The sequence below is a fragment of the Salmo salar genome, chromosome ssa09, assembly GCF_905237065.1.
Source record: "Salmo salar chromosome ssa09, Ssal_v3.1, whole genome shotgun sequence".
NCBI lineage: Eukaryota > Metazoa > Chordata > Actinopteri > Salmoniformes > Salmonidae > Salmo > Salmo salar.
In genome coordinates this window covers 8,562,574-8,590,343 of record NC_059450.1, presented here as the reverse complement: position 1 = coordinate 8,590,343, position 27,770 = coordinate 8,562,574, and the positions used below count along the sequence as shown (strand labels likewise).

General features: G+C 43.3%; 1 protein-coding gene across 6 annotated transcripts; it reads left to right on the top strand.

Moving 5' to 3' along the window:
- Nucleotides 1-34: 34 nt before the first annotated feature.
- Nucleotides 35-25,320, top strand: LOC106610674 (lysine-specific histone demethylase 1A). Of its 6 annotated transcripts, none has more exons than XM_014210127.2 (21): nucleotides 35-230; nucleotides 998-1,049; nucleotides 1,398-1,697; nucleotides 1,922-2,087; nucleotides 2,209-2,342; nucleotides 2,444-2,615; nucleotides 6,752-6,858; nucleotides 7,153-7,234; nucleotides 8,396-8,490; nucleotides 9,634-9,651; nucleotides 9,991-10,133; nucleotides 10,291-10,381; nucleotides 10,525-10,659; nucleotides 13,003-13,076; nucleotides 13,318-13,429; nucleotides 14,957-15,089; nucleotides 17,927-18,114; nucleotides 19,265-19,379; nucleotides 19,838-19,965; nucleotides 20,657-20,803; nucleotides 24,198-25,320. In XM_014210127.2, the coding sequence occupies exons 2-21, from the start codon at nucleotides 1,005-1,007 to the stop codon at nucleotides 24,381-24,383; spliced, it is 2,571 nt and encodes an 856-aa protein (XP_014065602.1). In that variant the 5' UTR covers nucleotides 35-230; nucleotides 998-1,004; the 3' UTR covers nucleotides 24,384-25,320. The 6 variants fall into 6 exon arrangements, 5 of the variants coding, with proteins under 5 accessions (XP_014065602.1, XP_014065599.1, XP_014065601.1 ...); XM_014210124.2 differs by having other exon boundaries at nucleotides 1,922-2,093; XM_014210126.2 differs by having other exon boundaries at nucleotides 1,919-2,087.
- The last annotated feature ends 2,450 nt before the right edge of the window (nucleotides 25,321-27,770 follow it).

Here is a 27,770-nt window from a genome sequence, read left to right as displayed (position 1 = left end):
CGCCCGGGAGGCAGCCCGTTTCGAAAACTAATGTAATCAACGCTAACCAATCAACTGTAGAGCCGGGGCATTAATCGAATCCCCTCCTTGACAATATCCATAACCAATCGTTGCGTTCACGAGCTCACAGATGTCCCAATACATGACGGTGAGGGGCGGATCATATAATTCAACGAGAGGAAGAGATGGGATTTTCTTTGTGTTGACATATTGATTGCGGCGATTTAGAGGTAAAGTAATCATTGTATGCATGTTATTATGTTTTACTCTTCAACCCACGGCCCCAATATTGGCTGTAGTGAAATGCGATGTTATAGCGTAGCTACTAACGTGATTGGAGTGCAATGTTTTCACTGGTAGTTGCAAGTTAACACACAGACACTTAGTTACTGCTGAGTGAGACTCATTGTTAGCCTGCTAGCTAACGTTAGCTACCGTAGTTAAATTGATGAGCTCGTGAACCCCGTGTAGGCAGTACAACAGGAATAATATACTAGTCAGACAACACTCACGACGCTGATCGTCGACCTTGTTAAGTCAGAGAAGCAAAGTTAGCTAACTAGGTTTTAACGACGTCAGAGGGTTTTATAATATAGATAGCTAAGTTAGCAGTGGTTTAGCCAGGCAGATAGCTAGCTTGTTAGCTCCAAGAACTGTCTGACTGTCCGACATGTTTTCTTACGAAACCATCGAAAAGGCGACTAATACTAACCAAGTAGTTGGCCTATTTACTAATGGTTATTCTCCACATATTTGAAATACAATAGCAAAAAATGAACTAGTTAGAAATCGCTAGCTAACTGATAGCTGTGTAGCTAGCTCGTTACTAACTCCTAGTCACCTACTCCTAGTTAGCCAATAAACCAGGTGCGTATTCATTTAAACTGTTTCGACTAATGATTAACGTTAAACCTCAGGACTGATTGTCTAGCTGCCTGGCTTGGTGGACTTTGCTGTTGTTCATGACCATATTTCTGATTCTGTCTTTATTTCTTAGTGTTTGAATGGATATTACCAGGTCCACGGAGAAATGGGTAAAGCAAGACAAGGTTATTGTGGAGCCCTCTTACATTTGTCATCTGTCAACGCATCTAGTTGGTGCACTTGTAATGCATCCTCAACTTTAAGTATAGCTAGGTTCATGTATTTAGTTAGCTGTTATGGAGTTGTTAGAACTCTTTTCCATATTTTGGCATCATGATATGGAATATTATCCATATAGAAAGTGAGAGTGCATTTTCCTAATATGCAACATCATAGCCTTCTATTATTTTTGACCACAATGGATCAATATTGTGAAAAAGGTAACTCTGGTCATCCTAGAGCATCATATCACAGACAACTCTAAAGCGGCGAATGGATTTGGCTGATGTCGATTTTTGTTTTCCTTTTTCAAGGAGAGGCCTCTGTCTTCCTCCATGATGCTGTCGAGTAAGAAGTCAGACGCAGGTTCATCTTCCGCTGCCGCTTCCACCTCCTTGGCGCCAGGGGGAGCTGAGCGGTCCCTTGAGGCCCAGGCTCCTGCCCAGGTGGGGGCCCCTCCCTTGGCCCCAGGTGCCGTGGAGATCAAAAAGAAGGAGCGGACCTCTCCGAGTGGGGAACCTGGTGGGCCCCCGCAGCCCCACCTCCCTGGTCCCGGGGGGGTGGACCTCGACACGGCCGAGGGTCGCAGGACAAGCCGCCGCAAGCGATCAAAAGTAAACAACCTATAATACCTGCCCACCCATCTTAGAGCAAAATGGAATAAGTCACTCCAGGCACGTACCCCCATCAGCCCATCAGTTAATACAGTAATCTTGGTATGTCGATCTAATTAGTGGTGAACAACACCAGAGCAGTACAGGGAGCTTGACCATTTGCTTCATCTTAGGTGAGCCGGAACGTGGTTTTAATGGAGCGTTTATTGTGCCTCTTGTTGCAGGTGGAGTACCGCGAGATGGACGAGAGCCTGGCCAATCTGTCTGAGGACGAATACTACTCTGAGGAGGAGCGCAACGCCAAGGCGGAGAAGGAGCGCAAGCAGGTGATCCCGCCACCGGCGCCGCCCGTGGAGGAGGAGGCGGACAGCGAGCCTGAGGAGCCCTCTGGTGAGTGTGAGTTAGACTGAGCGAAAGTGCGTGCCTGCGAGCGCAAATGTAACATTGGGTAGCGAAAGGTGTGTGTGTGTGTCAGGATGGGTGTTGAGGTTGGCGGTTTTTGGTTTTCCAGGCGTGGAGGGAGCTGCGTTCCAGAGCCGCCTGCCCCATGATCGCATGACCTCCCAGGAGGCCGCCTGCTTCCCGGACATCATCAGCGGGCCCCAGCAGACGCAGAAAGTGTTCCTGTACATCCGCAACCGCACAGTGAGAACACATACCTACTTCATTAACAAGACTTGCTTAGTTCTGGAGAATATTGTACATTTGGATTTGGGTCTGAAATTGTGGCAAATGATTTGTTTCAGCTCCAACTTTGGCTTGATAACCCGAAAATCCAGCTAACCTTCGAAGCCACAACACAACAACTTGAAGCGCCATACAACAGTGATACAGTGCTGGTGCACAGAATACACAGTTACCTGGAGAGACACGGCCTCATCAACTTTGGCATCTACAAGAGAGTCAAGCCTTTACCAAGTGAGTACATTAGCCTTTTACTATCTGCCTGATATACTATAGTAACTATATGTATAATGCTTATGCTCACATTTAGATAAGTGCATTTCCATGTAAAAGAAGCCCCAAGAGCTGTTCATAGGAGCAACTAGCAGAAAAAGTCTTAAAAGCTATTAGTAATGCATCAAAACACTGTTGAAGTAAAAACCCCTGCGAACTAATATCAACACTTCATTTTTGCTGAAATTATTATCCTTCTGTAAGTTTAAGAAATATTACCTAGTGCCTTGACATTCTGTTACCAAAACCCCACATCTTTAAAGCCCCCACGCAGTCTTTGTAATTATATATATTTTTTAATTATCACTGTCTAATAATTCACTTTATTTAATGAAAATAACTTCTAAATATATTTAATCATTTATTTCCTCCAATCTGATTGTGTGGGCGTTAGGGCATACGTTTGAATATTTTAACACACAGCCCTGATTGGCTGATACGATGATCTAGAGCCCACCTCTTTTCCCAGATATCATCGGTCTATTATAATTGGGTCACATTGTGACGTCATGATGTGGGACAAAAGTTCCATCCCACCTGAACAGGCTGAAATTGCAGGCATTTTGTTTTCAAACAATTTTTACAAATAGCATTATCATAATGTTATTTTGACCTCGTAGTGTCGAAATATCATGAGGGAGTATAATGAGAGTTCACAGACGTAACAAGTGAAGGTAGACCTACCAATTATTTATAGTATTTTTACTGATAACGCTGTGGTTTATGATTTATTAAGTGACCACAACCAAATTGGTAACATAATGAGTAGTAGAATGACTGCAACTGAATTGGCTGCAATGGGAATCCATAGTAGTCACAAACCACAGTTGGATCACCTGCTACTGTCTTGCCTCCCACTGGCATACTGTTATGTTCAGCTAATAATTGTTTTATTTTTCTTTCTGTCACGTGCTGGTAAAAGCAAGAGTGTTAAAACAGCCTGGACAACCTGTCCCCCTCTCTCCCTGTCGCTCTCTCTCTCCAGTTAATAAGGGTCGAGACAGGTGACATTGACACCTACCCATGAGCCCCCTCTTTCCATTTACTGTAACCAGCCATCTCCCCCACTGAGCACCGGACGTCCATGGACGCTGAAAGTAGTTGAAATTTGGTCAGTCCAAATCGGAACCAATTGTAGACGTCTGTTTCGCAAGTTTGGACAGCACATTTAAGAAAAGTTGAGTAGAGTATAGGTCAGTAAAATACAGTACTGGACAGAGTTTAGTACAGCACACTAGAGTAAAGTACAGTATACTTTACTGTACTTACTGTACCTAACTCTACTGTACTGTTCTCTAATGTGATGTCCAAACTTGTGATACATACACACCTATGATTGGTACGGAGTATTTCCGGACCAACCAAATTTGGTCTTGTTTGGGGGCCATGCTCATTAGAATAATAGCCTAACATGCAAAGGAGGATATTACATTTGTCTACCTCTGTTGCCCTATTCAGGATACATCACAATGAAGAGAATGACATTCATTCATATTTATGCATTTTTGTATAGTACAGATCAGGTACCCATGTCATCATTATGTTACTGGTTGTTAAGCCACTTCACTTACTGTAGTTCAATAACCAAAATCGATTTGTTGAAACTCGAGGTGTCTTATCATAGCTGACACCCCACTCTTTCTGCAGACATAATTGAATCTTAATTCGGAGTAGATATTTACGACCTTTTGGAAAACGTGGTCAAACAAAAAAACGGAGGGAGATTGGTAACAGAATGACGGAACAAAACTTTACATCTGCACTCTTCTTCGAGTAAAATTGTATGTGGAAATTGTTAAAAGTAGTCTTTGTGCATAGAGATGTATGGTTTGTTAAACTTTGAAATTAATGGTTTTTGTTTGACTCAGATGTCACTTTAAAATGTATGCCATTCTGTTACTGTGGAATTGCCCATATGAGCAAGTTTAACACACCACTTGTTTGCGTATACAGGTATTTGCCAAGCTACCAGTAATTTACCAAAGTTTCTCAAGTCTTTGGTAATTTTGATAATTAACAGGTAATCTATGGCAATCCTTGTGGTAACTTTGGTAATATTTTGACTGAAAATGTGTTCATTACATAGCAAAAGTTCAGAAATATGCGTTTTCAAAACGCATTCCTTAATCACTTTTTTCTTCAATAGAGTGATGAGGGGTGTGCAACAATAGTTCTTCCACATAAAATACATTGGTGTAACACGTTAGGCAGAAAATAGTTTAATTTTCATCCGGTGACAACAGAAGTTCAACGATATTTGGCTGGTAGCCACACAAGTAAATGAGCTTACAATCAAAAGGCAAAGTTATTTTTGCAAAATCTATGTAAACTCAGCAAAAAAAGAAATGTCCTCTCACTGTCAACTGTGTTTATTTTCAGCAAACTTTACATGTGTAAATATTTGTATGAACATAAGATTCAACAACTGAGACATAAACTGAACCAAGTTCCACAGAAATGGAATAATGTGTCCCTGAACAAAGGGGGGTTCAAAATCAAGTCACAGTCTATCTGGTGTGGCCACCAGCTGCATTAAGTACTGCAGTGCATCTCCTCCTCATGGACTGCACCAGATTTTCCAGTTCTTGCTGTGAGATGTTACCCCACTCTTCTACCAGGCACCTGTAAGTTTATGGACATTTCTGGGGGGGAATGGCCTTAGCCCTCACCCTCCGATCAAACGGGTCCCAGACGTGCTCAATGGGATTGAGATGCGGGCTCTTCGCTGGCCATGGCAGAACACTGACATTCCTGTCTTGCAGGAAATCACGCATAGAACGAGCGGTATAGCTGGTGGCATTGTCATGCTGGAGGGTCATGTCAGGATGAGCCTACAGGAAGGGTACCACATGAGGGAGGTCTTCCCTGTAACGCACAGCATTGAGATTGCCTGTAATGACAACAAGCTCAGTCCGATGATGCTGTGACACACCGCCCCAGACCATGACGGACCCTCCACCTCCAATCGATCCCGCTCCAGAGTACAGGCCTCTGTGTAACGCTCATTCCTTCGACAGTAACCGCGAATCCGACCATCACCCGTGGTGAGACAAAACCGCGACTCGTAAGTGAAGAGCACTTTTTGCCAGCCCCGTCTGGTCCAGCGACGGTGGGTTTGTGCCCATAGGCAACGTTGTTGCAGGTGATGCCTGGTGAGGACCTACCTTACAATACAACAGGCCTACAAGCCCTCAGTCCAGCCTATTGCGGACAGTCTGAGCAGTGATGGAGGGATTGTGCGTTTCTGGTGTAACTCGGGCAGTTGTTGTTGCCATCCTGTACCTGTCCCGTAGGTGTGATGTTCGGTTGTACCGATCCTGTGCAGGTGTTGTTACATGTGGTCTGCCACTGCGAGGATGATCAGCTGTCTGTCCTGTCTCCCTGTAGCGCTGTATTAGGCGTCTCACAGTACGGACATTGCAATTTATTGCCCTGGCCACATCTGCAGTCCTTATGCCTCCTTGCAGCATGCCTAAGGCACGTTCACGCAGATGAGCAGGGACCCTGGGCATCTTTCTTTTGGTGTTTTTCAGAGTCAGTAGAAAGGCCTCTTTAGTGTCCTAAGTTTTCATAACTGTCGCTGGATCGAATCCCCGAGTTGACAAGGCAAAAATCTGTCGTTCTGCCCCGAACAAGGCAGTTAACCCCCACAGTTCCCCGTTAAGCCGTCATTGTAAATAAGAATACATTCTTAACTGACTTGCCTAGTTAATTAAAGGTTAAATTAAAAAAAAATGCTTTTTACCAGAGAAAAGTAGGCTAAACTGAGAATTTCCAGAGGAAATGTACCTTCACATCAGTCGGTGCACTGTTTCCTGATAGAATGCTCCTTCGTGAATTCTCATCTGATTGGAGAAGTGCAACTGAAGAAAATAGTCTAATGAAAAAAAGCATCTAATCAACATTGGCATTAGTTTCAATTATAAAACGAGTTGTTTGGATCCTGGATGCTGATTGGTTAATAGCAAGGAGTTATAATAATTTGGGGGCTCAACCCTAAACCTCATATGTGACTCAACATAATTTGTTTTTATCGACGTGTCAAAATAGCTGGTTATGTGATTGTTAACCACTCTGATTCCCCTGTGTCCCTGTAGCAAAGAAGACAGGCAAGGTGATCATCATCGGAGGGGGTGTGTCTGGGCTGGCGGCCGCGCGGCAGTTGCAGAGTTTCGGCATGGATGTGACAGTACTGGAGGCCAGGGTGGGTCAATAGCGCATCACACATCGGTACGAGCACAAGTTCATTGGGGCACGCTGTAGCAAAACACTTTGCAATTGAAAACTAACATTTTTCTTATTGGACAAGGTGAGAAATGACATCTGTTTTCTTCCATTTTGTGCCAATTGAACACGACATGCATCCAACCTTCATCTAATACAGTGATACTGACCAGTAATGCAACATTTTCTGCCTTGTGTCCTGTTTTGGCCTGGTGGAACAGCTAATTGTTAGGGTTTTCCTCTTTGTGGTAAATTGGTTATTGTTTCCTCACAGGACCGTGTTGGGGGGAGAGTGGCCACGTTCCGGAAGGGCAACTATGTGGCTGATCTGGGGGCCATGGTGGTGACAGGACTGGGTAAGGCATTCATTCATAGACACACACAATTACACACACGTACAGCCAGTGCCGGTGGTAATGAACATTACACGGAAGAGAAAATAAATTCCTGTGCCATCCTGTCAATCCCCCCCGCAACAGTTCTATAACCCTGATAACTATCCTGTCCCAATAAAAATCACTTCCTTCCCGTGCTCATTTTAACATGCCCAAATCAGAAGTAACTTCCTCTGCTAGGTGCTCGTCTGTCTGTCCCCCGCGCTTTCCCTACGCTGCATCTGCTCCATGTGCTCTCTGCGTGTGTGTCCATAGCAACGGCTCCACTTGGACGAGAGAGAGCTATTTTCCATTGCCTGCTCAGCTGAAGGGCCTGTTTTATTTATATGTAGTGATTGAAAACAGAAGAACATCTGTTACTGTTGGAGGGGCAGGGGGGGTAAAATCATGTCCTTCTAAAACTGCTTACAACACACAACTCAGTTTAAAATAATTCCTGTACTGCCCGTTCCTGTGGGCTGTTAATCCTCTCCCGAACTTGGCTCTAGAATTTCACTCCAGTTCCTGTAGGAATCTCGCTGGACCCACAAGACCCATGGGAGTCCTGTTCCTATGTCAACCTCTAATATTCATGATTGAAAGCCACTTTGAACAGTAATTTCAAATGGACCTGCTGTGACAGCTGCTCACCAGCAGAGGGTGGTGTTGACCATGTCAATGTAGTCTGGGCCCATATGAGCCAAGTGTCGGAGTAGGAGTGCTGATCTAGGACCTGTCCATATACATTTCTTCATTATGACCTAAAAGGCCAAACTGATCCTATATCAGCACTCCTACTAAGACGCCTTGTGGATACGGGCCCTGATCAATGTAGTCAGAAGAAATAGGACTGGGCAGCTAAATTATGGTTTGTCACTTTTCTTCTTTGTTTCATGGAACACTGTTGAAAACCGTGAGATTCCACAAATGTTTCAAATGATACATAGTTTAGTCATATTCAGGTTGTATCACATTCGATATATGCAAAGAAAATCTACCCTCTCTATCTAGCCAGGCTGTTAAACTATGACATTTAGTTGTAGTTCTAACATTGCTATCTAATATAGGTTGTGGGCTTAGAACTAGTCTATAGGCCTACAGCCATAGAATCTATATCCTGATGTTCTATCTGGTGTGTTCCAGGAGGGAATCCCATGGCGGTGGTCAGCAAGCAGGTTAACATGGAGCTAGCCAAGATCAAACAGAAGTGTCCTCTGTATGAAGCCAACGGTCAAGCTGTGAGTGTTGCATCGCTAGCTATTTGGGTTACTCACTTAGTTTGAGTTATGAGGTTTAGGCCACACACACTCCATATATGCCAATGCACTGCAGTAGAGTGAAATGCTTGTAGAACATTATAACAAAATTAATTGTCGTATTACATTGCCGTTTTGTGTCTCGTGCAAGCATGCTCGACTTTGAAGTGTCTGCTAACCACAAATGTAACCGACAACCATTGTACTGTATATAGAAATATTTTATTTCTGTTCCCTCAATGTTAACTCTCTCCGGTTTTGTTATTTACCTCTTGTGCTGAAGATGTTTAGATTTAATCCAGCACACCACTATGTGCTGTGTTAGCGGGGCCCTTACTTTGTCCGCAGGGCTGCTTGTTTCCGCGGAACGCAAGCAAAGCGCAGGGTGGATTCAGTTAACCACTTAGCAGGGTGGATTCAGTTAGCCGCTTAGCCTAGCGTGTCATCAACAGCAGCTCTGCCCTCTCTTTGTTGAGACCACACTCTCCCAATGTAATACCGTTAGACTGGAAATAACCAGCAGTGTTCTCTTCAAGCTATTATTTTCTCCCTCTGTCATGCAGCGGTAGGATGTTTGCGGTTATTTTCATGCCAGGGTCATATTCATTAGGGCCAAACATAGAAAAACGTTTTTCAACGCAAAACGAAAATGATCACTTCTTAGTGGACAAGTTGAGGTAGTCCCTACCTGTCTCAGTCCATTTTATTTTGTTTGGTGCCTAATGAAAATGACCCTGTTCAGAGGTGTTAGTCAGGGATAGGGCAGCTGGTCACTCTCCACACAGCGCAACTGATTTCCTTTTCTGCAGGGGAAGCTAATTAAGTGTCCTTTTTCAAGTGTGGTTAAATCTGTTTAACATTTTAAAGGAAAGAGTCACACATTTTGAGTCATATGACACAGAACTCATCATACCGGCTGTATTTCTGCCTGCTAGTGCGGCGAATAGCTGAAACGCATGAACATATGAAATAACCCCGGAAATCGAGAGAACAACATTGCTCAGAGATGCACAAATACACCAATTTTTTTATGTTATATTGTATCTTTTAAGTTTGTTTATTTAATTTGTTAATTCTCTCCTCTCTCGACCCCTCCCGTGTTTATCATCTGGTGGATCGCGAAAGGGTGAACGATGCACAAGCGTATGTATTGCTTTACTACATGATAACATTGTTCACCTATTGTTAATAATTAATGTTGCATCCGATGTCTGTACACAGAAGACCGTAATAGAACTGTCTGTCCTTGAGTGTCCTGAAAGGCAACTGTCTGTAGAAGCCTTGTAGTCAGCAATAGCTTTTCGTTCAAGAGATATATTTCTCTTGATCACTTCCTAATGGTAGAGGAAGCGATTCCTTTCTAAATTGGATAGCTCTTCTTTATGACGGCATGTTCATGAATAACAAATTGCTATAATCATATTGTTCATTATTAACGTTAAATTCTATAATCCTAATGTTCATTGTTGATCTCATCATCAGGTACCCAAGGAGAAGGATGAGATGGTGGAGCAGGAGTTCAACCGTCTGCTGGAGGCTACCTCCTACCTCAGCCACCAGCTGGACTTCAACTTCCTCAACAACAAGCCTGTGTCCCTTGGCCAGGCCCTGGAGGTGGTCATTCAGTAAGTGTTTGGCCCTTTGTCCAGACGTATGCAGGGCTTGGCAACTTGCACAAATTCTGTGACGATGGTTGTATTTCATGAATTAAAAAAAGTATCCCTCTTTCTCAACGGCACGTATCAATTCTTAGGTGTTCTTTTGACTGGTAACTTCCAATAGGTTGCAGGAGAAACATGTGAAAGATGAGCAGATAGAGCACTGGAAGAAGATAGTCAAGACCCAAGAGGATCTCAAGGAGCTGTTGAACAAGGTGACCATGAGTACCACTGTCTCAGAGGTCAAAATAACAACAAAAGAAGCTTTAATGTAGATGTACTCTCTCTCTCCTTTTAATCTGTTTTCTCCTCCTTTGTCTATCTACCTTTCTCTCTTCCCCCTCCCTCATTCTCTCAGATGGTGGGTACCAAGGAGAGGGTCAAGGAGCTTCATCAGCAGCACAAGGAGGCCAGTGAGGTCAAGCCCCCCAGAGACATCACTGCCGAGTTCCTGGTCAAGAGCAAGCACCGCGACCTCACTGCGCTCTGCAAGGTGAGACCACTCATGCTCTGTAGAGGCAGAGGATAGGTTTCTTCCATTTTTCCCAGACCTCAAGTGGACTCCTGATGTGGTTTAAGCATTGTTGTGGCCTTAGAACATCCTAAAACAGATTTGATAGGGCACTACTTGTTCCATACAAATAGCTGCAAGCAGTTAATGGCACATTACTTTGATTACATTCCCGTTTGCTTATTTGTTTTTCCAAAACAAACTTCATTCTTGTACCGTATGGTACTTCCTCCAGACTCACACACAACGTGGATAAGCCATACATTTAACAGCTGGAGTCATTAGCTGGAGCATCACCTATTTCTAGCCTCCAGACACAATTGGATTCAATTAAAGGTGTTCTCAACATATGTGTTTTCAATTCAACCATTTATGGGTGATTTTATCAGAGTTTTTTTTGCAGGGCCTAAAATGAACACCTGCCAAATGTGGGTAGATTTTGGCATTGGTGGGTAAGATGTCTATTTCACCAGCCACATTGGCAGGTGGTCAGGGCTCCATCCACAGTGTGAGCATTTCACTCGCATTTGTGAATAGAAATAATCAAGTAGGATCTGTGTACCGCTGTTGATGGAATTTCAATCAACTCATGAAAATAAGTGTTACTCAGCTTTCCAAAATAATTGTGGCCGTTTTTATATAGCAAGTATCTCCTCCATTCAAGTCTTAACTTAATTTGAGTGAACTTATTAGGGGGAAATATAGAGTTTAATGATTATAGCTGACTTGCTGCCACAGTACGAACTTAGCGCAAACCATGTTAATACAGTAAAAGGATGGATTGGATTTGGGTAATTTAAAGGGATACTTCGGGATTTTGGCAATCAGACCCTTTTGTCTATTTCCCCAGAGTCAGATGAACTCGTGGATGTGGTTTAAACATTTTTTTTTTTATCTCTGCATGCAGTTTGAAGGAAGTTGCTAACTAGTGCTAGTGCAATTGCTAACTAACGGTCTACTAGCATGCTAGTAGATACCCATAGACCTGATCAAGCTAGTTAGCATTGGCCCACAAACTACCTCTTAACTTCTTTCCTACTGGACACCGAGACATAAAAATGGTATCCATGAGTTCATCTGACTCTGGGTAAGTAGATTGCCAACATCCCGAAGTGTCCCTTTAAGCCAAGGAGACAGAAGTGTACTTGAGACCATAGGGGCACATCCTAACTTTCACTTAAATCTAATTTTCGCCTAGTTTCCCATTGACGTCAATGCACGACTAAGTGAACATTTGACATAAGTAGAAGTAAGGATGTGCCTCAGAGACAAAAAATGGTAAACAAGACGGTTTCAGCAGCATGTGTTTGAGTGGTCTAATGCTTTGCCTGTGTGTATCATTAAAGGCGGTACAGCCTCACTTTCAGCGCAGATAAAGCTCCACCTCAAGTGTATTTTCGGGAAGCAAGTTTAAACACAGCTGCTGTCTGAACTCGAGTCGTCTTTTGGTCGACTGCCTCCTGAAAAGGCACTTCTAAGGCTTGACTCAGCCTGGTCTGTCTGTCTGGCTGGAAATGGTGTGAATGCACACAAACACACACACACACACACTGAGAGCGTGTGTTATACTCGAACAGGGTCGGGAAGGTGGGTGTCAATGGCTGCACGGGTAGGTGATGAAACCTGGACAGGGTGACTCAGTCCATTAAACTGAGTGGGCTGATGTCCTTCTTACTTTACTTTAAACCTTCTTGTGTGCACAAATAGATGTACTCCAGTGTTTCCCGTTCTATTGCTCATGTTGGCCCCCATGCCTGAAACCAGTCGACTTCAAATGGTTTCCTGAATGCTCCATTGGCGGCCTTTGTGTCTTGCCAAGAAAAATAAATGCTCGCTCTCCTCGTTTTTTTTGTTTTGTACCTTTACCACTTTTTTTTCGCAATTGGTAGTTAGTCTTGTCCCATTGCTGCAACTCCCGTACTGACTCGGAAGAGGCGAAGGTCGAGAGCCATGCGTCCTCCGAAACACAACCCTGCCAAGCCGCACTGCTTCTTGACACACTACTCGCTTAACCCGGAAGCCAGCCGCACCAATGTGTCGGAGGAAACACTATACAACTGCCGACCGAAGTCAGTTTGCAGGCGCCCGGCCCGCCTACAAGGAGTCGCTAGAGCGCGATGAGACAACGACATCCCGGCCGGCCAAACCCTCCCCTAACCCGGACGACGCTGGGCCAATTGTGCGGCGCCTCATGGGTCTCCCGGTCACGGCTGGCTGTGACACAGGCTGGGATCAAACACTGCGATACAGTGCCTTAGACTGCTGCACCACTTGGGAGGCCCCATGTCTCAGTGTTAAACTCCTTTCTTTTCCCCTCTCCTGTAGGAGTATGATGAGTTGGTGGAGTCGCAGGTCAAACTGGAGGAGAAGCTACAGGAACTGGAGGCCAACCCACCCAGGTAACACTTGAACACCTTCGCTCCACTGTAAAGGGCTGCTGTTGTACTATTCTTTAAGCATGTGGGGTGCTCTAGCCTGGGTGCCAGTCTGTCTCTGCTCTTTCTTATGGAGTTGTCATGGCAATGTTTAGCTTGTCAATGACAATGGAGTAGGCAAAAGTACAAACAGATCTGGGACCAGGCTAGATGTGCTCGCATCCATCTGTTCTTTTTTTTCCACCCTCTGCCGATCTCTCCACAGTGACGTGTACTTGTCGTCCCGGGACAGGCAGATCCTTGACTGGCACTTTGCCAACTTGGAATTTGCCAATGCCACGCCCCTCTCTACTCTCTCACTCAAGCACTGGGACCAGGTATACTCGCACTCACTCATTACTCACTTAGGTCCAGTATGTAGCTTTGTAGTTGACCTGACCAGATTCACATAGAATGTGAGTTATAGATCTGTCATCCACAATGAAAGCCATTCTGATAAGCGGTGGATCCATTCTATGTGTAGTACTTCTATGCTTCTCGTCCTTAAGTTTCGCTTTTGCGTCTTGCTTTCGGTTTTGTACACCAGCTTCAAATAGCTGAAAAATAGTATTTTTCGTTATTGAAAGTATTCAGACTCATTTGACTTCTTACACATTTTATGTTACAGCCTTGTTCTAAAATTGATTAAATGGTGTAGTTTTTTTCCTTCGTCAATCTACACAGAATACCCAATAATGACAAAGCAAAATCAGTTTGTAGAAATTATAGCAAATAAAAAATGAATAAAAAACTATCACATTTGCATAAGTATTCAGACTATTTACTCAGTGCTTTGTTGAAGAACGTTTGGCAGCGATTACAGTCTTTACAGCGTTTACAGTCTTGCCTGGACACAATCCTGTCATGGAGCTCTGCGGACAATTCCTTCGACCTCATGGCTTGGTTTTTGCTCTGACATGCACTGTCAACTGTGGGACCGTATATAGACTGTATCCAGGCTGTATCACAACCGTTTGTGATTGGGAGTCCCATAGGGCACAATTTGGCCCAGAGTCGTCCGGGTTTGGCCGGTGTAGGCCATCATTGTAAATAAGAATTTGTTCTTAACTGATTTGCCTAGTTAAATATGATTCTTCGCAACCAGGTAATGGTAGATCAATTTGTATATATTGCTGTGACGGCCATTGGGTGCATGCAATTCATGATACTTGTTTGCTACAACACATTGCTGAAACAAGGGGCAACAAAGTTTCATCACGTTGTGAGGAGTCCATGTTACCGCTGAAACGGACTCATGTGCACTTGTCTTTCTGAATGCCTGGATTTCTTCAGTCATCTGTTTGTTCCACAACACACAATTCTTAAACGGTCTACTTTTGTCTCCTCTCTTCTTATATTGGTTGTTAGATGATAACCAGGCTTACTTTTACTGTTTTTCAAATCAAAATTGATTTGTCACATGGGCCGAATATAACCGGATTAAACCTTACTATGAAATGCTTACATAGAAGCTCTTAACCAACAGCTGAGTTCAAGAAAGAGTTAAGAAAATATTTACTAAATCAACTAAAGTAAAACATTTTAAGTAACACAGTATAACAAACCACCAGGCTATAGTCCCCGTAACCTGCAAGTACCCTTCTAAGCCCTTGTAAGCCAATCAATCAAATGTATTTTTATTAACCCCTTTTTACATCAGCAGTTGTCACAAAGAAAGTGCTTTACAGATACCTAGCCTAAAATAATAAAAACAAAATGCTGAGGCAGAAACCACAAATAATAAGCAGACATAATTCACATTCTGAGTGTTTAAAATGTATTGATTTGTTGTGCTGTTTTCTCTCCCTCCTTATACCATATATAACCCACATTTTGTGTTCTCCCTCCCCTTTTCTCCTGTCCAGGACGACGACTTTGAGTTCACAGGCAGCCACCTGACAGTGAGGAATGGCTACTCCTGTGTCCCCGTGGCTCTGGCCGAGGGCCTGGACATCAAACTGAACACGGCGGTACGACAGGTCCGATACACCGCCTCTGGTAAGTTTACAGGATATTTGTGGGTAGCTGCATTTATGCTTGTTTGTCAATCTGTGTCTTTTCTTTGTGTTGTCTGTCTGGGTGTGTCAGTCTGTGTATTCCTTTGTTAGTGTGTGTTTTAACGTGTGTGGTGGGAAACCTGTGTGTGCAGGGCCAAATTAATGCAGCGGCTTACCAGGGCTGAAGCCCCTGGGCCAAGGCCCGTGGGAGGCCCAAGAGGCAAAAAAATAATATCATTTGAGGAAATACAGTGCATTCGGAAAGTATTCAGACCCCTTCACTTTTTACACATTTGTTACGTAACAGCCTTATTCTAAAATGTATTAAATAGTTTCCCTGATCAATCTACACACAATACCCTATAATGACAAAGCAAAAACAGGTTTTTCGAAATTTTTGCAAATTTATTACAAAGGTAAACGGATCACGTTTAACGTCTCTAGGAGGTGTGGGACGCTACCGTCCCACCTGGCCAACATCCAGTGAAATTGCAGAGCGCCAAATTCCAAAACAGAAATACTCATTATAAACATTCATGAAACAAACAAGTGTTATACATCGGTTTAAAGATTAACTTCTTGTTAATCCAACCACGGTGTCAGATTTCAAAAAGTCTTCACGGCGAAAGCAAACCATGCGATTTATCTGAGAACAGCGCCCAGCAGACAAATCATTACAAACAGTTAGCAGACAAGCGGAGTAACAAAAGTCAGAAATAGCGATAAAATGTATCACTTACCTTTTTGATCTTCATATGGTAGCACTCCCAAGACTCCATGTTACACAATAAATGCTCGTTTTGTTCGATAAATTCCCTCTTTATATCCAAAATCCTCAGTTTTTGTTTGTGCGTTTTTGTTCAGTAATCTATTGGAACAAAGCGCGGTCACAGCATGCAGACAGAAAATCAAAAAAGTACCATAAAAGTTCGTAGAAACATGTCAAACGATGTTTATAATCAATCCTCAGGTTGTTTTTGTCATAAATAATCGATCATATTTCAACCGGACAATAGCTTCGTCAATAGAAAAGGAGAAACGCATCGACTCATGTCTGGAAATTTCCACTGTCCTCTCATTGAAAGTGGTGTTTCTCCCTAATTTTTCAGAGTAAAAGCCTGAAACGATGCCTAAAGACTGGTCACATGTAGTGGAAGCCATAGGGATCGTGAACTGGGTCATACGTCTTTGTATGGTGGATAGGCTTTCAATGGAAAAACAGGCATTTCAAAATAATAGCACTTCCTGGATGGATTTTCCTCAGGTTTTCACCTGCCATATCAGTTCTGTTATACTCACAGACATTATTTTAACAGTTTTGGAAACTTTAGTGTTTTCTATCCAAATATACCAATTATATGCATATCCTAGCTTCTGAACCCGAGTCGCAGGCAGTTTACTTTGGGCACGCTTTTCATCCAAAATTTGGAATGCTGCCCCCTACCCTAGTGAGGTTAAGTAAATATTGAGACCCTTTACTCAGTACTATGTTGAAGCACCTTTGGCAGCGATTACAGCTTCGAGTCTTCTTGGGTATAACGCTATAAGCTTGGCACACCTGTATTTCGGGAGTTTCTCCCATCCTCCTCTGCCGATCCTCTCAGGCACTGTCATGTTGGATGGGGAGCGTTGCTGCACAGCTATTTTTAGGTCTCTCGAGATGTTCAAGTCCGAGCTCTTGCTGTGTCAGTCAAGGATATTCAGAGACTTGTCCCAAAGCCACTCCTGCATTGTCTTAGCTGTGTGCTTAGGGTTGTTGTCCTGTTGAAAGGTGAACCTTCACCCCAGTCTGAGGTCCTGAGGTTTTCATCAAGGATCTCACAGTACTTTTCTCCGTATTTCCTTCTATCCTGACTAGTTTGCCAGTCCCTGCTGCTGTTAAACATCCCCACAGCATGACGCTGCCACCACCATGCTTCACTGTAGGGATGGTTCCTGGTTTCTTCCAGACGTGACACTTGGTATTCATGCCAGAGTTCAATCTTGGTTTCACCAGATCAAGAATCTTGTTTCTAATGGTCTGAGTCTTTTAGGTGCCTTTTGGCAAACTCCAAGCTCGACTTGTAGGACAGCGTTTCCCAGTTCCTGCCAATATCCAGAAACTTCGCACCGTCATTGAGTGGGACAACATTCCACAGGCCACAATCAACATCCTGATCAACTCTATGCGTAGGAGATGTCTCATTGCATGAGGCAAATGGTGGTCGCACCAGATAATGACTGGTTTTCATATCTACACCCTACCTATTTCTTTTTAAGGTATCTGTGACCAACAGATGCATATGTGAAATCTGTAGATTAGTGCCTAATGAATTTATTTTAATTGACTGATTTCCTTATATGAACTGTAACCTAGTAAAATCTTTGAAATTGTTGCGTTTTTATATTGCCCCTTAATATTGTACAATCTGTGTCGCTTCTTTGCCCTGGGCTATTTGTTTGAGTTCAAGACCAGATTGATCTGTTTGTCGGAGTAGCCGGTCATTTGTGTTGTATTAAAAAGTATTCAGCTAATGTCTTTTGTCATGTAAATGACGTAGTATTGCATAAAATGCGTTTTTTATTTATTTTTAAGGCTGATTTATTTTTATTTTTTCCCCCGGACCCTGCAACAACAAAATAATCCCATGTGTGGTAACCCTAAAATGCCTCTGCTGAACTGTTGCCTATGCCACATGGCAAATATTATGGCTTTATTATAAAGGGCCTTCTTCAACACGAAATTTACCAAGCATTGAATTGCATCTGGTGCACATGTTTGTTTTGTGGGGGGGGTGGGGACCTTTTTGCGTGTGTTTTGTTGTTTGACTAATTGCGTGTATGTCTCTCGCTCTCCAGGCTGTGAGGTGATTGCGGTGAACACACGCTCCACCACTCAGACGTTCATTTACAAGTGTGACGCGGTTCTGTGCACCCTACCCCTGGGTGTCATGAAGCAACAGCCCCCTGCCGTACAGTTTGTTCCCCCCCTGCCCGAGTGGAAGACCGCAGCTATCCAGAGGATGGGCTTTGGCAACCTCAACAAGGTATGGATCACCCCTCCACTTGGCTTTGCCACACTGTCTGTTATTTTTGGTGTTTATCCATGTGGATTGAGATGAATGTAAGACTTGAGACTTGCTGCTGTACAAATCGATGTCTAAAAAAAAAAAAAGCCTCTTGGCTCACTTGTTAGTAAACAACTAGGAAGCAAAGTAAAATCATAGAGCTTTCCCGCTGTCAAGACATGTATTTCACTCACCCTGTCAATTTACATGAGCATCTGAATTAGCATCCCGAGGCACCGCTTTGCGTCAAGCATGAATCAGCCCAAGTGTTTTGTACATACACAGTGGAAAAAAACAAGGTTACCTCTCTCCCCAAAATAGCATTTTTATCCTGGTTTATATCAGCCCTGGGAGGGAGAGTTGGGGAGTGTGTACGGGTGGGTGAGTGAGTGAGGGTTTTGTCAATCTGTTAGTAATCAGATCAGCATCCATCCTCCACTTTCTCTCTCTCCCTCCCTCTCTCTTTTCTCACTGAGCCCCAATGTGCATCATCTACTGCAGAGTTTCTATCTCCTAATTCGGCTGCAGCAGAAAATGCTGCATCATTATGCAATGCGGGAGCTGTTTGTGGTGCCTCGTGGCCACCAGAGGGAGCGCTGCCTCTGGATACAATTGAATGGAGCTTAAACTCCACAACCTTTTTGTCAGCAAAACACCCATCTAATGACAGCATTTTGTAATATGAAAATATTTTTGTGTGAAGTGGGTCTTAAACAAATTAGACGAATACAGCTGGAATCATAGAGATTATATAATTCAGTTCTATCTAATTCTGTGTTTAGTGCAATGATGAAATGCAGTTGCTCAGGCTTCTCACGTTTGGTCAAGTTCCATCTTTCCCTCGGGTGTCTCTTATGAAACAGTTCTCTTCTGATTCATCTGACTCTTCAGGGTTCTTTCCATATAGTGAGCAGTGCCAGATCACTAGCATCATCAGAAAGGCCCAGAGCTCAGAATTCCTCCTGCTCTCCCAGTCTCCATGCTCTGACCTGTTTTGTTACCTCGCCACAGGCCATCAAACCAGACTTATTGCCCAACTTATGGATTTATTGCCCTGACTAGATTAGTATGTGTATTTGGTGTGTATTGAATCACTCATGCTGATATTGTGTGTCCCTCCCGTCACTAGGTGGTGCTGTGCTTTGACCGTGTCTTCTGGGACCCTAGTGTGAACCTGTTTGGCCATGTGGGCAGCACTACAGCCAGCAGGGGAGAACTCTTCCTCTTCTGGAACCTCTACAAAGGTGAGCACAGGCAATTCTCTCAACACTGTGGCAATTGGGATCTTTCTCAATCAAATGTAGTTTAAAAAGCCCTTTTTACATCAGCAGTTGTTAAAGTGCTTTACAGATACCCAGCCTAAAACTACAGAGTAAGCAATGAAGAAACACCGTGGCTTGGGGAAAACTCCTATTTTCTTAGTTTTAAATGTCCGACCTTTTATCTCCTTCATTGCACTGATCTGAAAGAACCGACCAGGTGAAAGGTGGCCTAATGATGAGCTTCTTCCACCATGTAGTTTTCAATTGTGACGTTGCCCACAGTGCAGATAAAAGGGAGGATGCAAGGAGAGGCTGGATTTGTAAGCAATTGAGATCGAGACGTGGTGGCATTTTGGATGAAGTCACCAATTTTGACTTGGGACAGAATTTCATTCACCTATGCCTCTGAATTTCATCAATGTGTCCCCCCCCCCTCCCAGCCCCCATACTGCTGGCACTGATGGCAGGAGAGGCGGCTGGCATCATGGAGAACATCAGTGACGATGTCATCGTCGGACGCTGCCTCGCCATCCTCAAAGGCATCTTTGGAAGCAGTGCAGTACCTCAGGCATGTGCGAATTGGCTTTCTTTGGACATAGAATTACACTCAATATAGCTGCTGGTCCACCCGTCACGGAATGTTGACTTGAATCAGAATTTTTGTTCTAGTTATGTTTCTATGAGTCCACTCAAACAACAGTCAAATACATCATGAAAAAAGGTGTCATGTAAGCTACCGTAATTTCCGGACTATAAGCCGCAACTTTTTTCCCACGTTTTGAACCTCGCGGCTTAAACAATGACGCGGCTAATATATGAATTTTTTTCCCCGCTTTCAATTTTTTTTGAAAGGAGATGACTTCAGTGGTTTCAGTGCACAGAAGGAGGAAGATAGTGACCAATAACTTTCTTGGTAGGCTACTGTTTACTGCAATTTTTTTGTTACAAGCCGTGTTTCGTTAAAGCCTATTTTTGTTACAAGCCGTGTTTCGTTAAAGCCTGTGTAAAGTTAATTTGTTTCAATGTACCGGTAGGCACCTGCGGCTTATAGACATGTGCGGCTTATTTATGTTCAAAATAAATACATTAAATTCAGTGGGTGCGGCTTATATTCAGGTGTGCTCAATAGTCCGGAAATTATGGTAATCATATGTAGTTATTCATGTTGGTTAGCTTTGGAACTGTTTAGTATTTACCAACCATGTTTACTGGAATCTGATATCGGCATGGAAACTCACTGCTGTTTGTTGTCACGGCAGCCCAAGGAAACGGTGGTGACGCGTTGGCGTGCCGACCCTTGGGCGCGGGGCTCCTACTCGTACGTGGCGGCCGGTTCCTCTGGTAACGACTATGACCTCATGGCCCAGCCCATCACCCCTGGCCCCGCCATCCCCGGAGCGTCTCAGGTAACACATCTGACCACTGTGATACATTACTTTACGAGACAGTTTCCGGGATACACATTAAACATAGTCCTGGGTCAATAAGTATGCTGTGGAGAATCTCCATTAGAAGTGATTTCTGGTCCAGGACTAGCCTAAGTCTGCCCGGGAAACGGTACTCTATCCACTACATATTAGGGATTAACACCGGTAACCAGGATCCTGGGACCACTTCACATTTCCACAAAAAATGTTATGACAAGACCTGGGGGGAAAAAAATTCCCCAATGTTGCACTAATGCAATTCCACAAAATACACAACATGCGCAGCAGCAAATTGGCCAAAAATGTAATAGCACCTTATCTCGAACAGGTTATCCCATGGAAGCCTTTAGCCTAACGTCGTTATTTCACATAAAGTCGTCATAAATTCAAAGCACACCCATCATTGACACTGCCGGACTGCACACGAGAACTCTAAACTGCATTCGGGTCGCATCAGAACTGAAAATTATATGCTTTCCCTACCCAATCCCAGTGAGCTGAAGTCTGAGTCCAATTCCGACATCACAAAAATTAAATGACCCCGAACATTTTGAGAAAACAGTTGGCTATACAGTGCCTTCAGAAAGTATTCACACCCCTTTTTCCACATTTTGCTGTGTTACAGCCTGCATTTAAAATGGATTAAACTGATATGTTTTGTCACTGGCGGCAGGGTAGCCTAGTGGTTAGAGTGTTGGGCTAGTAACCGAAAGGTTGCAAGTTCAAATCCCCGAGCTGACAAGGTACAAATCTGTCGTTCTGCCCCTGAACAAGGCAGTTAACCCACTGTTCCTAGGCCGTCATTGAAAATAAGAATTTGTTCTTAACTGACTTGCCTAGTTAAATAAAGGTAAATAAAAACTGGCCTACACACAATACCCCATAATGTCAATGTGGAATTATGAAATTTCTACAAATGTATTAATAAATGCTAAAATGTCTGGAGGCAACTATTCAACCCCCAAAGTTCAGGACAACAAATTTGCTTAACAAGCCACATAAGTTGAATGGGATGTGTGCAATAAAAATGTTTAACATGATTTTTGAATGACTACCTCATCTCTGTACCCCACGCATACAATTATCTGTAGGTCCCTCAGTCGAGCAGTGAATTTAACACAGATTCAACCACAAAGACCAGGGAGGTTTTCCAATGCCTCGCAAAGGGCAGACATTGAATATCCCTTTGCGCATGGTGAAGTTATTAATTACACTTTGGATGGTGTATCAACACACCCAGTCACTACAAAGATACAGGTGTCCTTCCTTTCACTCTGAAGCCAATGGTGACTTAAAAAGAGTTGCAGAGTTTAATGGCTGTGATCGGAGAAAACTGAGGATGGATCAACAACATTGTAGTTACTTCACAATACTAACCCATTTGACAGAGTGTGGGGGGAAAAAAGGAACCTGTACAGAATACGAATATTCTGAAACATGCATCCTGTTTGCCACAAGGCACTAAAGTAATACTGCAAAAAATGTGGTAAAGCAATTAACACTTTGCATTCAGGAAAAAAAGTTATGTTTGGGACAAATCCAATACAACACATTACTCAGTACCACTCTCTCCATATTTTCAAGCATAGTGGCGACTGCATCATGTTGTGGGTATGCTTGTAATTGTTAAGGACTGAGGAGTTATTCAGGATTTAAAAAAAAATGGAATGGTGCTAAGCGCAGGCAAAATCCAAGAGGAAAACTTGGTTCTGTCTGTTTTCCACCAGACACTGGGAGATGAATTCACGTTTCAGCAGGACAATAACCTAAAACACAAGGCCAAATCTACACTAGTTGCTTACCAAGAAGACATTGAATTATCCTGAGTGGCCTAGTTAGTCTGCTTGAAAAGCTATGGCAAGACTTGTAAATGGTTGTCTAGCAATGATCAACAACTAATTTGACAGAGCTTGAAGAATTGTTAAAATATTATGTGCAAAGCTCTTAGACTTACCCAGAAAGACTCATAGCTGTAATTGCTGCGAAAGGGGATTCTAACATGTATTGACTCAGACGGGTGAATACTTACGTAAATAAATAATTTTTAATACATTTGCTAATATTTCTAAAAGCGTTTTCATTTTGTCATTATGGGGTGTTGCATGAGAAATTGTGTGGAGAAAGTCAAGGGCTATGAATGCTTTCTGAAGGCACTGTATTAATTTAAACTAGTGTTGAGGACAATGCGGTGGATGTGGGTGGCAGCAGAGTGAGGAGACGAAACAGCCTTTGGGCATAGAAAAAGTGCAGAGAGAAACTCTTAGTTATGATGAAGGATGAAAATATTGGATTAAAGTAGGCTAATGCAATTGAAGGCATGTATCAAATTCTTCCTTATACTGAAATTCCCAAAGTCATATTTAAAGCAATTTGTGTGTGTGTGGTCTCCTAGATTATCATTTCGGCACCGTTTTGATTGGGACAGTGCCATTGCGCTGCTTTGAGACAATCGTGGGGGACTCTAGATAACTAAACTGACATGGATTGATTTTTCACTGAATCTCTGTTTGGATATTCGGTAACAATTAGGCTGGGGAGGTGAGTGATAATGATCATATTTTCTAGTTTGATCAGAACATTTTGCTAGCATGTTATACAAGTGGATTTTGTTCTTCAGCGTGTCCTACTCGTGACTTCTCTGAATCAATGTGATTTTATTTTGTTTCACTGAATCGGTCTGTAGATGTGGTTAATTGAGCTCTGGCTGGACAGGTGGAAGTGGTAGCTTATTTGTTTGCTCATCTATCATCCCAATCTGACTGAAACCCAACATTTTGACTCCTGTCTCGTGTGAAAATTCCTAACTTTGTTCTATATTCCATTGGTTTCATTATCAAAGCACGTCTCGCCTGTGCATGTCAAAATACTGCTGTAACATTTCACCCGCTTCTCTGCACTGTCTCATGCTGCTGCCCATAGTATGAGCGCTTCGGTAGGGAAGGTTTGATCAACAAATATTATGAATATATATCAGAACAGAGTTGGTCACCGTTAAGATATGTTACCTTGATATTTAAACAATTTCCTTATAAACAAAGACGCTAACCCCCATCAATCATTAAACGGCCCATCGCTCTAAACCAATGAGAATGTTGATTATAACCACACGCTAGAAAGTCACTCTGCACATTTCATGAATTTTTTGGGCCAATCCCATTCACTAAACCACCAGAGCATGTGTGCAAATCTCATCCTCCTTAGCCAACCCACAATTATTTGACCAAACCGAGTGGTTCCCGACACAGATGTTTTAGGGTCGTTCTGATGTTGACACACTAATTGACGGGAACACTCAAATTTATGTTTGGGATGATGAGTTTGTCGTTTTGATGGCTTTTTTTTCTTTTTTTCTCTCTCCCTCCCCCTTTCGCAGCCTGTCCCTCGTCTGTTCTTCGCTGGGGAGCACACTATCCGGAATTACCCAGCCACGGTGCATGGTGCCCTGCTCAGCGGCCTGCGAGAGGCGGGACGCATCGCAGACCAGTTCCTGGGCGCCATGTACACCCTCCCCCGACAGGCCACGCCCACCACCGCCCTTCAGCCCTCCCCCAGCGTCTAGACCCCCCCCCCTTTACAATGTCCTTCCATGTTCAAGTGATGTCAGTGACTCCTGTTAACAAAGACTCTTTAGATGTAAAGAATGTGTTTTCGTTTTAATCCCACCAATGCTAATATATGGACAGAACAGTGAAACCCCAATGTACATTCCCAAAGGTCGAGCCAGCACATTACTTAGCCTGTTCTTATCCCCTTAATATGACGACATCCACCTCACTAAGTCAACGTTGTGGGTCCTCATAGCTGATGCAGTTAGGTGGAACCTACAATGGAAGTCTCAGATGGTTCAGTCTCCCTTCCGGCTCTGCTAGCTAACCTCCGTGCTGCAAGAGTGTGATCAGTCATGGATGAGGGTAGGAATTGGCCTATTTGGATGGATAGACCTAAACCAGGGTCTACTATGAGCAGGGTAGCCAAGTTCCTACCCCAGTAGGATGACACTAGTGTCATAGCTGACCTTGTTCCATTGTCCCAGCAATAAAGATGGATGGGCTGAAGAGGAGGAACAACAGCCAATGGAATCCAGAAACAGAGGGCAGCCGATCAAGCGCTGCTCCCTACCTACTGTACTTGTAAAGAGCAGGTGCGCTGCGCTATCTAGCAACACAAATGCACTCACTCCCATTGAAATTTTTTTTCCCCCCTATTGAAATGCTAGTTGCTGCAATGTTGTAGCCTACAAGTGCGTTGTATTGATTAATTTAAGGCTGTTGTATGCCTCCTGCTGAAGGGGACCTGTACCATGTAGGGTTGGAGTAAAGAAAATAGCAGTTTGTATTGAAATGCAAAAAGATACATACTATGATTGATTGTTGAGGGAGAAATTCCAGTTGTGAATGTTTTTGTTAAACAGCTACTTGATATTTTGTGTCATTGCATACTTTAAAGAAACTTTTGTCATTTGGGTATAAAAATAAATGCATCTTGCGTCAAGAAAACTAGTTTCTTATTGGACAAGTTCAGATGGTATCTGCAGTGTTTGACTCAGCTTTCTTCCATTTCATCCCTAGTTAACACAATCCGGGTGGTTATGAGTGGAGGAGACTAGCTTCCTGACCAGTGTCTACACACAGTGTGCGTCAATCTCTCCTTTCTCCTGAAGTGTACACTCGTTCACTACCCACAAATCTGAAAGCATGGGCTAGTGAGAATTTCTGCCATATTTATTATACCAGTAATTTCCTTTTTAAAATCAATATAGGGAAGTGCAGACTTTGAGGGAGGAGAGATAATTGGGACTCCCCACTCTGACCTGGGTGGCCTCAGTATTTTATGTAGTGCTGACTCCCTGTCCTCTTCCTGACCCTTCTGACCATTGGCCTGCTCCCTGGAGCGTGTATGCGTGTGGTGGCTGCCACAGGCTTTGGCAGCTTACGCCATTGTAGGGGTCTGATGGACCAATGGAAAAATTGCACTGGGAAGTTTGGGAACATAGCTCAGTGCCAATACCTCTATATTAGAGGGATATTCCCTGAGCATAGGACTGTGGACCACAGAGGTTTGACTTAACAATAGTAACTTTGGTTGGAAATGTATTGAAATAGCTCTCAAGGTTGGCACTGGGTTATTTCCATGTGTGGTTTACCATGGGGCTCAGGGTGGCTGGTGCGCTTTGCATTATCTATACACACACACACACAGAACTGTTTCCATTGGAGTTCAGAACTTTCCTCTCCTATGGGCAGGTGTATGTCTCCCTGCTTGCGAGATATGTTACACAAAGCATTGAAGGAGGCTGCCTTCAGCGTGTCTGAACAAATCTCCAACAGCCATGTGACTCACACAGCAGCCTGTACAGATGCCACAGGTTGGGTGGAAATGTACCCAGACTCTTGTCACGTGACAGTTCCAAGAATCAGCTAGAGGTATCAAACTCATTCCACGGGGGGGGCCTAGTTTTTTTTTTGTTTTAATTAAGACCTCGACAACCATGTGAGGGTGGTTCCTTGCTAATTCAGTGACCGTATATTCCTCCAAGTACATAGCAGTGAAAACCCGCAGCCATTCGGCCCTCCGTGGAATGAGTTTGACACGTGGCCTACACTATTGATACTCAAACCCAAGTCAGGATGATAGTAGAATTTATGGAAAAGCCTTAGGAGATCGCGTTGCAGTAGATGCCAAAAAGGCACTAACATGTTGCAAGAGTCATGTAAGCTTATGTTCATTTGAGTTCTGGAACCACTTGAAACACCTGCAGTCACATCCGCATAACATAACCTGTTAGCAGTTTAATTTAGTAAATATCGCTAAATTGTTAAGGTTTTCATATTCATCATTTGGTGGTTGAAATGGCGTTCTCTGTCTCCGTACCAACTTGCATAATTACCATTTTGCATAGAGTGATTGATTTGCGTGCTTGACTTCACACATACTATTTAGGTCACCCATGCCAGTACACTCATAGGAAAACCTGCTCAGAAATTCACAAGTCCCTCCCTAGGACATGACCTTTTGACAAATTATGACATTGAATGAGACCTTTTAACCCCTGGGTCCATATCCATAAAGCGTATAAGTAGGAGTGATGATCTAGGATCAGGTTGGCCTTTCAGATCGTAATTGATACGATTATATCGACAGGTGGGGTCCTGATCAGCAATCCTACTCAGATATTTTCCAGATGCGGGCCTTGATTTAGGGCTAGATTCAATCTGTAGCACTAAAGATCCATGCTACAGCGTGATTGAAATTTAAAGGCAAAGTTCCCTCGTTCGCGAAGACTGCATTTACCGTAAACACTTCATATGGCGTCTCAATGGGAAATGACCTTTCAAATTAAATCGCACTACTACAGCGCAGATCTTCAGCACTACGGATTGAATCAAGGCCTTAACCTACTCAGTGGTCCCCCGGAACCTTTTTTTTGTATTGTGACCCACTTTTCCCAGAGTTCAATCAATGGCTTAATTCACACTCAGGTTATACAACTACCGTGACTGGTGTTTTTACAACAGCTTTAAAAACATTTTTGTGCAGACGAACTCATAAGAAATATCCATGCTATCACAACTTGTGTCAAATGCACTCAGATAGTATGAACATCTACAGATGGACTATCAAATTTGTTGTTAGGGTTAGAATAAGTGTTAGGACACGATTAAAAGGTGAGTAGATAGTTGAAATGTTACTGATGGTCTGTAGCGCATCGACAGATGGACTATTAAAATAAAGTGCTACCAATTAGTCTGAACTAGGCCAACCCATCAAGTTTGCAGCTGACGGTACTGATCCAAGCCACCAGCACCACTATAACCCTGTTACTAGACCTGCTTGATGCAAGACTGTCGGGGAACAATCCTAGCCTTCTCACAACCAGGCAGTGCTGTTTAATAGCAAGGTGAGTGTGCTGACTGGGCATTCCACAAGGGTTTGTGGTTTCCCACCT

Bases quoted from the DNA above. Each gene is read 5' to 3' on its own strand.
- LOC106610674 (XM_014210123.2), top strand. From the start codon at position 1,005: ATGGATATTACCAGGTCCACGGAGAAATGGGTAAAGCAAGACAAG. The intron at 6,859-7,152 runs GTGGGTCAATAG...GTTTCCTCACAG, and splicing joins TGACAGTACTGGAGGCCAGG to GACCGTGTTGGGGGGAGAGT. The intron at 7,235-8,395 runs GTAAGGCATTCA...GGTGTGTTCCAG, and splicing joins CATGGTGGTGACAGGACTGG to GAGGGAATCCCATGGCGGTG.